At 45.7% G+C, this 13,866-nt stretch overlaps 1 protein-coding gene across 1 annotated transcript; it reads right to left on the minus strand.

The window, feature by feature from the left end:
- Positions 1-798: 798 nt before the first annotated feature.
- akap7 (A kinase (PRKA) anchor protein 7) lies at positions 799-13,650 on the minus strand. The gene is made up of 2 exons (XM_072468634.1): positions 13,479-13,650; positions 799-2,818 (listed from the first exon to the last, which is right to left on the minus strand). Exons 1-2 carry the CDS (start codon positions 13,492-13,494, stop codon positions 2,625-2,627), a joined length of 210 nt encoding a protein of 69 aa, XP_072324735.1. The 5' UTR covers positions 13,495-13,650; the 3' UTR covers positions 799-2,624.
- Between the last annotated feature and the right edge of the window lie 216 nt (positions 13,651-13,866).

A 13,866-nucleotide genomic window follows, 5' to 3' on the forward strand; every position in this document is an offset into this window, starting at 1 on the left:
TAAGAACTTGGCTCCAATCGGTGGCACGGATGTTTAGCTCTGCAGGTTTCATTGGCACAATTGACTGATCAAGGAAGGGTGAGGTAGCATATTAGTAAAATGCCTGCCTCTTGTGGCAAATGAGGCACAGCTGATTAGAGTAAAACCTGAAATTAGCATGACAAGCACATCCCTAGAGGGCACCCTCATTCTCCCAGTTCACAAGGGCTGCAGAGTTGAAAAGACTGCAATAAACTTCCCAGCCCAACACTAATTCCTGACAGTCAAACTTCCCAGACGAATGGAATTGAAATTTTATACAGCTTAACCCCTTTGACCTCACAGTGCTGCCTGAGTATGAGGTTCTACTCGCACTGCAGTAATCCTCCCAGGTGAGAGGGTCTTCAAGCCTCATGAGACAGGGATGCAGCTCATTCTTGAGTCCCTCACTCTGCCCTTGCCACCTGGCCTTTCATTATACCCCACCCAAAATCCTCACAGATGCCCCCAGTGCTGATCCTCTGTAATCAACTCCTCCCTCCCACTTTCCAGCTACCACTAGGGATGGGCACTCCTTCAGGGCTGATTTGGGCATAACCCCAACAATGAGGACACAGGAAGTGATGCCTGTATGCCAGTCTTCAGACCCCCTGTTACGGACGCCTTCTCAGCTCTCAGAGCCGCAGCTTTTTAAAGTTTTTACGGCAGTGCGGAAAGATTGACTCATTCTGGGAGTGACAAGACAAGAAATAGGGCTTGGTTATTTTATAGAACAAACTTTATTGAAACAAAAAAAAAATATTTAAACTTCAACCCGAACAATAATAGATTACACATAATGTCTTAACTTTAATACACTAGTTCCCATTAAACAGCACTTTAAACGAACATACAGCATTCATTCCACAAACACAGGTAACCAAAGGCACTGCTTTACAAAATAATTTTTCTTCTGTGAGGGAAATTCTTTCAGTACCCTTTTCCAAAGCTTGCCTTGGTGGCAACTTTCATGACCTCTCTCGGTCGCCTTCTCTCTGTACCTGTTCAAAACACGATTCTTTCTCTCTCTCTCTATAAGCTCTGCCAACCCCTCAAAAAAGGTTCTCTGCTGGGGTTTCCAGGCTTCAATCCATCATTGCAATCTTGGCTGTTTGATTGCCCACTTCTGTGTATACAAAATAACAGAGCCATGCTTTGTTAAGCCTTCTTTTGATGGACAAAGAAGCCGTCAGGCTCTGTAATGAGCTAATAGCTGGTCCGACAGGAGTGTCCCAAATTACAATGGATCTTGAGTGACTCACCCTTGCTGAACAGGGCCATCCTGTGTTCCCACTAATGGGTTTAAGTCTGAATGGGGTAACATAACTCATGCCATGTGTGGGCATAGCCCTCTGACTCCGTGCCAGCAGTTTTCTTTCCCTCAGTGTGGTTAGCCCCTAAATTGCCTGCTACATCCTCAATCCCATTTCTGGACCCAATTTCCAAATATCTCCCTTGTCTAACACCCCCTTAAAGCAAGGAGTGCCCAGAATGAAGGGAATGTAAGACCTGCGAGCAGCCCTTTGCCCCAGGATTGATTGACTGAACCCTAGCCCCAAGTTGAACTTATCCGTATTTCCCGAGTCCCAAGTTGAACTTATCCGTATTTCCCGAGTCTTCCCTGGTGCACCCTGAGCAGCAAAGACCCTGGAGATTCATGGTTGCATGAGTGCTCACCTCTGAAATCCCCCTCAGAGGTGAGGCTGCCAGGTTCACGTTTATGTAAATGGCATAGGCGTGATGTCACGCCAGTGCCCGGTGAATATTCAGTAAGGGGCGGAAGGTCACGAATGACATGCTAATGTATTAGAATGAGATTCCCGTGCTCCAGTGGTGTGATTCATGTTACTCCACCAGTAAGGAGGGGGTGAAAATTAGAAATCGCGATCTCACCAGGGATTTATTTGAAGATGCTTCTTAAAACATAACGCTATCCTAATATCATCTGATGTGACAAAAACATGTTAACGCTCCTTGGATACAATGCCTTGGATCATTACTCATTAAAGGCACAACATAAATGCAAGATGCTACTATTGCTGTGAAGGAAAACAGCCTCCAACTATGAACACCATCAGAGATCTACTATTGTACATATAAATAAATGGAAATGTATAAGAAAGAACTTGACAGAAATAAAATGATAGTAAAAGAGAGGAACCAAAAAACAATCCAGTACGCAAAAGATGGTCACATTAGTCTGAGCAGGAGAACTTAATGTTTAACAATAAATTAATAACTTTACATTGTAATAGTTTTCTTTAACTTAATGAATTCATAGAATATACACAACACAATTAATTAAACTTCTGAAAACCATCATTCAAAAAACTTCCCTATTTTTACATGTTGCGGAGGTTTGTACATTAAATTGTTTTTCCTGCAACCATATTTTGTAAATAAGGAAATTTGTATTATTGGTTTCCCTTCATTACTTCATAAAACATATTAGGAATATTGGTATAAATTAAATAATGCGATCCAATATAAAAAAATGGCTCCTTTTCGTTTTCTGGAGGAATGCAGCTATTTTGATGTATGTTAATTATATCTCGAAACAAAAACACACGATCAAACACAAGGATTCCTTGAGTGCTTCCTGCCTTTTATTTCTTCTTTTTCCATTGCTCGGAACATTCTGATACCTGCAGAAATGAATCTTTTTTTGCTTTTGCTTTCTTCTCTTTCTGTTTCCTCTCCTGGGAATACTGCTGCACAGCTTGGAGAACAGCCTTTTCCACAATCTGCTTACTGATATTCCACAGCTCTTCTTCCTGTCGTTCATCCTCAGGCTTGCCACCTGCCAGGAGATTGCAGCTATCAGTCAGTCATCTACATGCACAAATATATCTGCCTAATATGTTGAAAGATTTCCACATGGAATGCCTTTCCTGTCCATATTTATTCTTACTTCCTGTTGTCACAAGTTTCATATCATGGTTTTTACTTTGACATTTATAATGGAAAAATGTGATGTTAACGTTTCACAATACAAAATAGATGTGTAAACACCTTATGATGGCAAAGCCCTATCTGACATGTCATGCTACATGTGTAGGCCTGTCAATAAGTGGAGATGTGAGGGCTCCTGCTCCCATCGCCTCACGAGGGAAGTTGAACAGGAAAAGCAATGGGTCAGTTGGGGTTATACCTGTTGTTAAATTCAGAGAAAAATTTAGTGGAACCACATTCCAGTTCCAATACGCTAACTTCTGGGTTTAACAATGATATATTTAGCTACATGTAAGTAACCTGCCTGCTAGAGTCTGTGCAATCATTCGTGCAGGCAGGCCATTAAAACAGTTTTTAAGCTGACAATTGCACGAAAATGAAGGCCTATCGACAGATTTGATGTCTCCAGCAAGGGTGAATTGGGATTATGGAAGCCCAGTAGATGAAGAAAGGCAAGAAGATCCAGATGTTCAGGGTAATTGCCTTTCCAGTGCCATTCCGCCGTCTCTCAAGTCAACCTGCTTCCTTCCCCCTGATTGGCCACCCTCACCCACCACGATCTGATATCCACTCCATCCTCCACAATCGCCTTCCAAAAACCCCTTCATAACTTTTCATCTGTGATCACTACAAATCTTCCATACACCAAATTGGCCTATGACCTTCCATCTACGATGATTTTCACCCTGCCATCCATGATATCCCCCATGAGTTTCCAACCACAACCTCCTCAAAACCTCCATGCATCATCTTTCCTGACCCTCAAACCATGATCTCCCTTGACTTTCCATCCAATAACGAACACCCTGACTCACAATCTCTCCCTCCCTCTGCTCCCTAGCTGTGGTGTACCAGCGTGGGCCTTCATGTCTAAGAGTGGCTTCTCAATCTGGTTGGCTACTGACCAAGAAATGGAGATTTCTTTTTCAAATTATGTCCTGAAATTAAGTGGTAGAACCTTCCAATTATCTGATTTCTGAGTTTCTTGGCCACTGGGAAACCTCCCCATACCCATACCTCATTCCAATCCCTCCCTGCCTGTTTGTAACTATCCAAATTCTGTAGATGCTGGAAATCTAAAATAAAAATAGATAATACTGGAACTGCCCAACATGCTGGGCAGCATCCGTGGAAAGAGAAACAGAGGACACAATCCTACTGTCATGCTGCGTCGGAAAAGCAGCTCGCTGAGGCGCAGCGTTGCTGTTAAAAGCTGGGAGACCCCGCTCTCAGGATCTATCCGGCTCGCAACGCCTCGCGAGATGTTCCCACAATGGGCAGGATCACTTTTCGGCAAATCTGCATATTAGAGTGTGGCAGCTAGCCTTACTCTAATGTGCAGATTCCCAAGGTACCTGAGGCTTTGGGATTCAACCCCTTTGCCTCAGAGACCTCGGGCGAGCGCCTTTCAGCACTGCTCCTCATAAATGGGGACCAGACAAAACGGCACTTGTGGGGGTCCCCCAAGGGATCAGAGGCCCCCAGCTGCATGCCCTTTGCAGGGTGATATCCTGGCACTGCTAGTGCTACCTAGGCACCCTGGCAGTGACAGCCTGGCACTGCCAAAGTTCCCAGGTAGCACTGCCAGCTGACATGGGCACCATCAGGGTGCCGGGTTTGTGGTGCCAAGCTGGCCTTCTTTGTGCATGCACGATTGGGCTGGGGTTTCCCGGTGTGGGTGTTTGGGGGGGGGGTCCAAAACTCTTGCTACATTGGGGATTTCTGGAGAGCCGAGCTCCCCATTATAAAAAACGGGGCTATGTACTGCACGTTCCCCGTATAGGCCCCATATTCAATGTGACTGGCGTTGAATAGTCATGTGTTTCTTGTCACTGCGATCGCTGGGAAACGCGCACATTAGGGGACTTTGTTCCCTTTTGGGATGATCGCACCCAGAGTTAACTCCTGAGTAAAATAGAACTGACAACGAGCACGTTACATGTTACAATTGCCAACCCACCTACACAATGAGGGTTTCCCGTGTACAGCAAATTGTGTGCAGGTTAAAGGTGGAAGATGACGGTGCTTTCAGCCCTGTTAAGTACCCGTCAGCCCACACACCTATTCACTTTCTGTACCTAAATTTACAAACATATGAACATATGAATTAGGGGCGGGAGTAGGCCACTCGGCCCCTCGAGCCTGCTCTGCCATTTAATAAGATCATGGTTCATCTGATTGCAACATCTACCCCACATTCCCATCTACCCACAATAAACTTTGACCCATTACTTATCAAGAATCTATCTACCACTGCCATAAAAATATTCAGGTTAAAGTCCAACAGGTTTGTTTCAAATCACTAGCTTTCAGAGCACTGCTCTTTCCTCAGGTGAGGCACTCTGATGTGGCATCTCCACATCAAAAGGCAGCCATTTAAGGGAATATTTCAGAATGCACAGATACATTCCAAGGGCAGTACCCACCATCCGTGGTTAACTAAAAAAGTTAAACATAACATCAAACTTAAAGAAAAAGCATATAGTTGCACAAAGGTGGTGGCAGGTCAAAAGATTGGGCAGAAGATTAAAAAAGCAAAGAATGACCAAAAGGTTGGTAAGGAAGAGTACAAGAAGTTAGCTAGAAACATAAAGTCAGATAGTAAGATTTTCTATATATCTTTAAAACAAAAAGCGGTAATAAAGTGAGTGTTGGTTCTATAGAAAGTAAGTCTAGGAATTAGTATCAGAAAATAAGGGGAAGGCAGATTAATTCATCTGCTAGTTTGCATCAGTCTTCACAATGGAGGTTGTAAGTAACATCCCAGAAATGGCTGTAAATCAGAAAATGAAAGGGAGGGAGGAACTTGGCAAAGTTGTATCTCAGATAGTTGTGAGTCTTTGGAACTCTCTTCCTCAAAAGACGGTGGAAGCAGAGTCTGAATATTTTTATGATGTATCCAGTATTGGATTGCAAAAAATTTCCTCAAGTTTATTATTGGGAAGACCAATTGGGTTTGATTTTGCAAGTGAATAGGTTTTGTGTGAGCAAAAATCTCACATTGTCTTCAGTCCCCAGTACTCCAATAACTAACCACTGATTCTATCTGTCACCTTGGTCACTATCTGAGACTTAATTAGGTTATTCAGAAACCAAGTGTCCTAAATGACCAAGAAATGATTCTCCAGCCCCATCTACTCCGATGGCTGGCTTCCAACTTGTAGCCTTCATAAACTATAGCTCAGTCAAAGCTCTGATGCTCATGTCTAACTTACACCAAGTTCCATTCGCTCATCATACCTGTATACACTGACCTATATTGGATTCTAATTAAGCAACACCTCAATTTTAATATTTAAAACTATCGCCGTTGTTTTCAGGTCCGTCCATGGGTCCCCACTCCCTAGCTTTGTAACCTCCTCCAATTCTACAACTCTTGAGAGCTCTACAGTCTTCACATTTTAGCTTGTTGCACATCTCACCATTCTTATCACGCCACCATGGTGGCCATACCTTCAGATGCCCAAATCCTAAGAGCTGGATTTCCTCCCTAAACTTCTTTATCTCTCTCTTCCTTTGCTTTGAACAATCGCTTTGACCAAACTTGTGATAACTTGTCCTAAATCTTCTTAAGTGGCTCCGTGTCAAAACTTTATTTGATAGCACTCCTGTGAAGCACCTTGACACTTTTTACAATGTTAAAGGCATTAATAAATCTAAGTTATTATTGTACCGTCCTTAGGATGCTGAGTCAAAATTCTGGAATGATACCTAATAGCATTGTGGGGGGATCTTCACTGCACAGGCTGGGGTGGCTCAAGAAGAAAGTCCATCACCACTTTCTCAGGGGCACCTAGGGATGGGCAATAAACACTGGTCTTTCTAGTGACACTGCTGAAGCAGCAGCAGAAACCATTGTGCCCAGGCTAATAGCCCTAACATCTGCATTGTTTTAATTATTGTCATAGCAACTTATTTTCAGTTGTACTGAAGAGATCATGTAATGAATGACATTTCAATGCATTTTGCCAATTAGTGATGAAATAGATCTGCTCGCGCTGGTGCACTCTTTGTCCTTTACTCACCCAGTAGGGAGTGTGAAAAGGACAGAGTAAGCCACAGCAAATAGCAGGATTAGTATTTTCCTGCTTACTTACCGCAGCCAGCTATGAATATGCAATCTGCATGAAATGAGTACAGAATAATTTGTGCTTTTTTCTACTCTCCAATGCTTATTCTACCTATTTTCTCCACCCTATCCTGAAAACATTGACTCCTGGTGTGGTAAAATTGCATGAGTACTAATCATATTCCACTATGTTAATTAAATGGTCACTCTTTAAACACAAAACAATGTTTATTCCATGAACTCAACTTATTTTGACTTAGTTAATGTAGCAGACATCAGGGGCGTCATTCTCCGACCCCCGCCGGGTTGGAGAATGGCCGTTGGCCGCCGTGAATCCCGCCCCCGCCCCCGCCGAAGTCTCCGGTACCGGAGATTGGGCGGGGACGGGAATCGGGCCGCGCCGGTTGGCGGGACCTCCCCCGCTCAATTCTCCGGCCCGGCTGGGCCGAAGTCCCGCCCAGAAATTGCCTATCCCGCCGGCGTAAATCAAAGCTGGTATTTACCGGCGGGACCAGGCGGCGTGGGCTGGCTCCAGGGTCCTGGGGGGGGCGTGGGGCGATCTGACCCCGGGGGGTGCCCCCACGGTGGCCTGGCCCGCGATCGGGGCCCACCGATCCGCGGGCGGGCCTGTGCCGTGGGGGCACTCTTTCCCTTCCGCCTCCGCAACGGTCTCCACCATGGCGGAGGCGGAAGAGACTCTCCCCACTGCGCATGCGCGGGAAACTGTCGGCGGCCGCTGACGCTCCCGCGCATGCGCCGCATTTCCGCACCAGCTGGCGGGGCACCAAACGCCATTTCCGCCAGCTGGCGGGGCAACAAACGCCACTTCCGCCAGCTGGCGGGGCGGAAATCCCTCTGGCGCCGGCCTAGCCCCTCGATGTTGGGGCTCGGCCCCCAAAGATGCGGAGCATTCCGCACCTTTGGGCCGGCGCGATGCCCGTCTGATTGGCGCTGTTTTTGGCGCCAGTCGGCGGACATCGCGCCGTTGGGGGAGAATTTCACCCCAGAGATCAACCTGGACCTTCCTGATCTTAGATTCGGGTTTCGATCCCCATCAATGTCAATCGAAACATTGGAAGAGACCCTTTCAATGTGAATGATATTACTGTGTTCTATGCTTCATGAAAGGTTTTAATTTGGAACTTTAAAGGCAGTGACAAACCTTTAAATAAATTAATGAACAAATATTTTGCAGAGAGAATTGTAATCAACTGATGATATTCAATAAGATGATTTTACTTTCCATACCACATTAATTAAACAAAATATTTTACTGTGTTTCTTTTCATATTTGAAAATGACCAAATGCAGCCACCTGAAAATGTAAACAAACCCATCTCATTGGTTTCATACATACATAGTCGAGGGCTGCTGTTTCATCAATATTCATGAAAGATGTACTGATGCCGTCAACAATTCCCACAGTTTATTGAGTACAATATATGTCGTTACTGAATTCACACTGCCAAACCACTGACACATAGCATAATTAAGTAATACATTCAGATCTCAATCCATTCTCTCGTTCACGAATGATGAGTGATAGCTTTTCAAGGGTAATTAAGGATGGTCAATAAATGTTGGCCTTGCCAGCAATTCTCACTTCCCATGAGCTAATAAAACTAATGCGTCAATGTTGTGATTAAAATAATCAGTAGAAGTTCCAGCTGGATGCTGGCCAACATGACTTCAGGAAGCAAAGTACACACCCCTGTCTGCATCAATGGTGCAGAGGTGGAGATGGTTAGCAGTTTCAAATTCCGAGGTATGCGCATCATCAACAATCTGTCCTGGTCCACCCATGTCAACGCTACCACAAAGAAAGCACAACAGTGCCTATACTTCCTCAGGAAACTAATGAAATTCGCAAGTCCACATTGACTCTTACCAATTTTTACAGATGCACCATAGAAAGCATCCTAATTGGCTGCATCTCATCCTGGTAAGGGAACTGCATGACCAAAGACTGTAAAAAAACTACAGAGTCGTGAACATAGCCCAATCCATTACGCGAGCCTGCCTCCCAGCAATAGACTCAGTCCACACCTCCTGCTGCCTTGGGAAAGTGGGCAGCAGAATCAAAGATCCTTCCCACTTAGGTTAGTCTTTCTTCCAACCTCTTCCATCGGGCAGGAGATACAAAAGTCTGAGAACACACACAAAAGGTTCAAAAGCAGCTTCTTCCCCACTCTTACCAGACTCCTGAATGACCCTCTTATGGACTGAACTGATCTCTTCACACAGCTTCTCTACTGAATAGTACTATACTCCGTATGCTTCACCCGCTGCCCATGTATTTGTATGCGTCCTATGTTTTTACATGTATGGAATGATCTGTCTGGACTGTACGCAGAACCATACTTTCACTGTACCTCGATACACGTGACAGTAAATCAAAATCAAAATCAAAATCCATTTAATAAATCAAAATTAATTGCACCAATTATAGCCCTCTTTATGCAAAGTATAGCATAGAGCTATTCTTTAGCCACAGCAAGCTTGCTTACAGCTGAAGGCCCTGAACATCCGCAGCCCTTAAGACAGACTTCTGCCATACCTTTGGCAGAAATCTGCCTCTGGGTTGAACTCTTGGCTGGGACACATGTGCAAGGTGCCAGCCATGTGCTGAAGTTTCCAAGATAGGCATGTGGGGCAGAAGTTACATGTACCAGAAACAGGGTTATAAGCATGAGGCCATTGTGCAAACTTGCTATGTCAGACATTCCTAGTTTTCTGGCTTTGGGGAGACCTAATACAGCATCAATCGAGTCACGTTTGATAATACCAATGTTATGCCTATTAAAAGCATGTAATTCTTAAAGCTTTAAATAGGAACTCTGTGTTCATATAGAAGTTTCTGAAACTGTCTTTTCTTTAAAATCAACACTGATGAATTGTTAAGGTGGCTGTCAAGGGTCATGTAACCTTTGCAACTTCAACACTATATGAAGCGTCCAGAAGGTTCCTGAGTGCATTGCCTTGGGGTAGGTGTATCAAAATGAATGAACTTCTGTGGAAATCACACTTGCGCTCATTTGGGGATTGACCCAATACACAAGTCCAGATGGCCGGGATTTTCCCATCCCACTGGCTGCAGGAACCATCATCATAGAATCATAGAATTTACAGTGCAGAAGGAGGCCATTCGGCCCATCGAGTCTGCACCGGCTCTTGGAAAGAGCACCCCACCCAAGGTCCACACCTCCACCCTATCCCCACAACCCAGTAACCCCACCCAACACTAAGGGCAATTTTGGACACTATGGGCAATTTAGCATGGCCAATCCACCTAACCTGCACATCTTTGGACTGTGGGAGGAAACCGGAGCACCCGGAGGAAACCCACGCACACACGTGGAGGATGTGCAGACTCCGCACAGACAGTGACCCAAGCCGGAATCGAACCTGGGACCCTGGTGCTGTGAAGCATTTGTGCTATCCACAATGCTACCGTGCTGCTACCATCTTAGGTGTGTAAAGTTATTAAAGTCACCATAGTCCCAAATGACCATAGGCTGTTTTCCCTTTTGAGGGCAGCCAACTGAGCTAAACCGGGTGGGGCAGAATATTTGATGGACCAGACAAAGATCTGCTGACTACAGGCAGGAATTTTCTAGTTTTATTTATTCACTCATGGGATGTTTTCCTTGAGAAGGTAGTAGTGAGCTACCTCCTTGAATTACTGCAGTCCTTGTGGTGTAGGTACACCAACTGTGCTGCCAAGGAGGGAGTTTCAGGATTTTGACCCTGTAACAGTGAAGGAACAGCAACATATTTCCAAGTCAGGATGGTGAGTGGCTTGCCGTGGAATTTCCATGTGGCAGTGTTCCCATGTGTCTGCTGCCCTTATCGTTCTAGATGATAGAGGTCATGGGTTTGGAAGGAGCCTTAGTGCATTCCTGCGCTATATTTTGTAGATGGTACACACTGCTGTTACTGTGCATCAGTGGTAGAGGAAGTAAAGATTATGGATGGAGTGCCAACCAAGTGGGCTGCTTTGTCCTGGATGAAGTCAAGCTTCTGGAGTGTTATTGAAGCTGCACTCATCCAAGCAAGTGGAGAGTATTCCGTTACATTGCTGACTTGTGCCTTGTAGATGGTGGATGGGTTTTGGGGAGTCAGGAGGTGAGTTACTCACTGCAGGATTCATAGCCTCTGGACTGCTCTTATATTTATATGGCTAGTCCAGTTCAGTTTGGGGTCAATGGTAACACCTCGGATATCGATAGTGGGGGATTTAGCGATGGTAATATCATTGAATGTCAAGGGATGATGGTTAGATTCTCTGCTGTTGGAGATGGTCATTGCCTGGCATTTGTGAGATGTGAATCTTACTTGCCACTTGTCAAACCAAGAATGAGTATTGTCCAGGTCTTGTTGTGTTTGGACATGACTGCTTCAGTACCTGAGGAGTCGCGAAAGGTGCTGAACATTGTGCAGTCATCCGCAAATATCACCACTTCTGACCTTATTACAGAAGGAAGATCATTGATGAAGCAGCTGAAGGTGGTTTTGCCTAGGACACTACTCTGAGGAACAGTGATGTCCCAGATTTATGGTAATAACACTCTGGTATACTTTCAGGGGCGGGATTCTCCGATATCGGCGCGATGTCCGCCGACCGGCGCCAAAAACGGCGCAAATCAGTCCGGCATCGCGCCGCCCCAAAGGTGCGGAAGTCTCCGCATCTTGAGCAGCCGAGCCCTCACCTTGTGGGGCTAGGCCCGCGCCGGACTGATTTCCGCCCCGCCAGCTGGCGGGAAAGGCCTTTGGTGCCCCGCCAGCTGGCACGAAACTGACTTTGCCGGGCGGCGTATGCGCGGGAGCATCAGCGGCCGCTCATGGCATCCCCGCGCATGCGCAGTGGAGGGGGTCTCTTACACCTCCGCCCTGGTGGAGACCATGGTGAAGGCTGAAGGAAAAGAGTGCTCCCACGGCACAGGCCCGCCTGCGGATCGGTGGGCCCCGATCGCGGGCCAGGCCACCGTGGGGGCACCCACCGGGGCCAGATCGCCCCGTGCCCCCCCCAGGACCCCGGAGCCCGCCCGCGCCGCCGTGTCCCGCCGTCCCAAAGGTGGTTCAATCCACGCCGTCTGGCGTGGGTTGACAGCAGCGGGACTTCGGCCTATCGCGGGCCGGAGAATCGCCGGGGGGGGGGGGGGCCCGCCAACCGGCATGCCGCGATTCCCGCCCCCGCCAAATATCCGGTGCCGGAGAATTCGGCAACCGGCGGGGGCGGGATTCACGCCAGCCCCCGGCGATTCTCCGACCCGGCGGGGGGTCGGAGAATCCTGCCCCAGATTCCTCTTCCGTGTATGCATTCTGATACATTTGTTTCATTTCTATATCTTTTTGTTGTAACTCCGCCAATTGTCCTGAACTAAAAATATCCGCCTCATCCTCCACCTGTTCTTGTTCTTTTTCAACCATCTGATCAAAAATCGTTTCTGATAATTGCACTTCAATGTCATCTTCACTCTTTGATTTCGCCTCTTGTCTTAACCTGTGACTTTGCGACCTTGTTACCACATAATCCCGCTCTCCACTGGCAGCGGGATTCTGTCTTCCCTCCGTTTGTCAATAGGATTTCCCACTGAAGCCAACCCACACCGCAGGGAAATCCGCAGGCGGAGTTGAGCTGCTGGCTGGAAAAATGAATTGCAAAGGCCGTAGAATTCCAGCCATGATGTTCACCTCAACAAAAATTCTGTTACAATTAGAGTGAATGTCACAAAATTCCTCAAAATAAACTTTCAGAAACAAATACTATACATGGGGAAAGTGGAGAAATAGGACTTATCGTGGGATGCCACACCAAATCAGTTTCCCCTGATATTGCTCAATACTGGTGCAATACATCTTCATTTTTCCTGTCAGTATTTTCTAAGATGTCTCATTTAAATATTTTTATGAACAAAAATAAAGTTGACACTATGTAAACCAAAACGAGAAATAAATTCCACCGATGACAGGTGCAGGCATCCAACACACCAAATATTCCATGTGTACTGAAATGTAATGAACATGCAAACATAGGAGTGAGGAAAATTTATGGATCCCTCTGCATCAAGAGTAAATGAAAAAAAATCACCCAAGTCAGCTGGATCTGACCAAGATATATCTGACTACTGCTCTGACCAAATGCTAAGTATTGCAATTCAGGACAACCATTACTGAGGGAGCAACAATCAGCACGGGTCACATTGACTTTAACATCAGAACAGGATATGTCAGCAATGGGCTAGGATCTGCATTCAACACAAAGTCAAAAGTCAACAGCATCAACGGATAATTACTGAAATTGGTTCATCCCAAGACATCCAGGCCACATCCTATTTGAAGCAGTCTCCTTTCCGGTCCTCACTAAAACTTTTTTTCAGCTCACAAACAATGTGTAGCATTTATTGTCAAGCAGTAGCAATCACAGAGTGGCACTCACCTACAACAAACACCATGATATTGGCTGGATAAATACACGTTTTTGTATCAGTTGACCTTAAAAGCCGAGACTTGAATCTTGCTTCGGTGCTGGGCCAGGTCCAACAATAGATTTTCTGAGCAAAATCACTTTTCTGCCCTTTTATGCCGAACAAAATTATCTTGAAAGTGATCTCGATCTGTAGAACAACTGACTGACGTCCAAGGCTGTCATTTGCAATTGGGGACAGTTGCTACTTGAAACCTGCTGTGCAGGGAGACAGCTAATTGCTCTTAATTAAATGCTGCCATTTCTGAAGAGCATATCATGGCATTCGGACACAACAGCTTTCTCATTGCCAAACTCAAACTAAACATTAAAAGTGAAGATTAAAATGCCTGTTTACCTA

The sequence above is a fragment of the Scyliorhinus torazame genome, chromosome 11, assembly GCF_047496885.1.
Source record: "Scyliorhinus torazame isolate Kashiwa2021f chromosome 11, sScyTor2.1, whole genome shotgun sequence".
In the NCBI taxonomy this organism is placed as follows: Eukaryota; Metazoa; Chordata; class Chondrichthyes; order Carcharhiniformes; family Scyliorhinidae; genus Scyliorhinus; species Scyliorhinus torazame.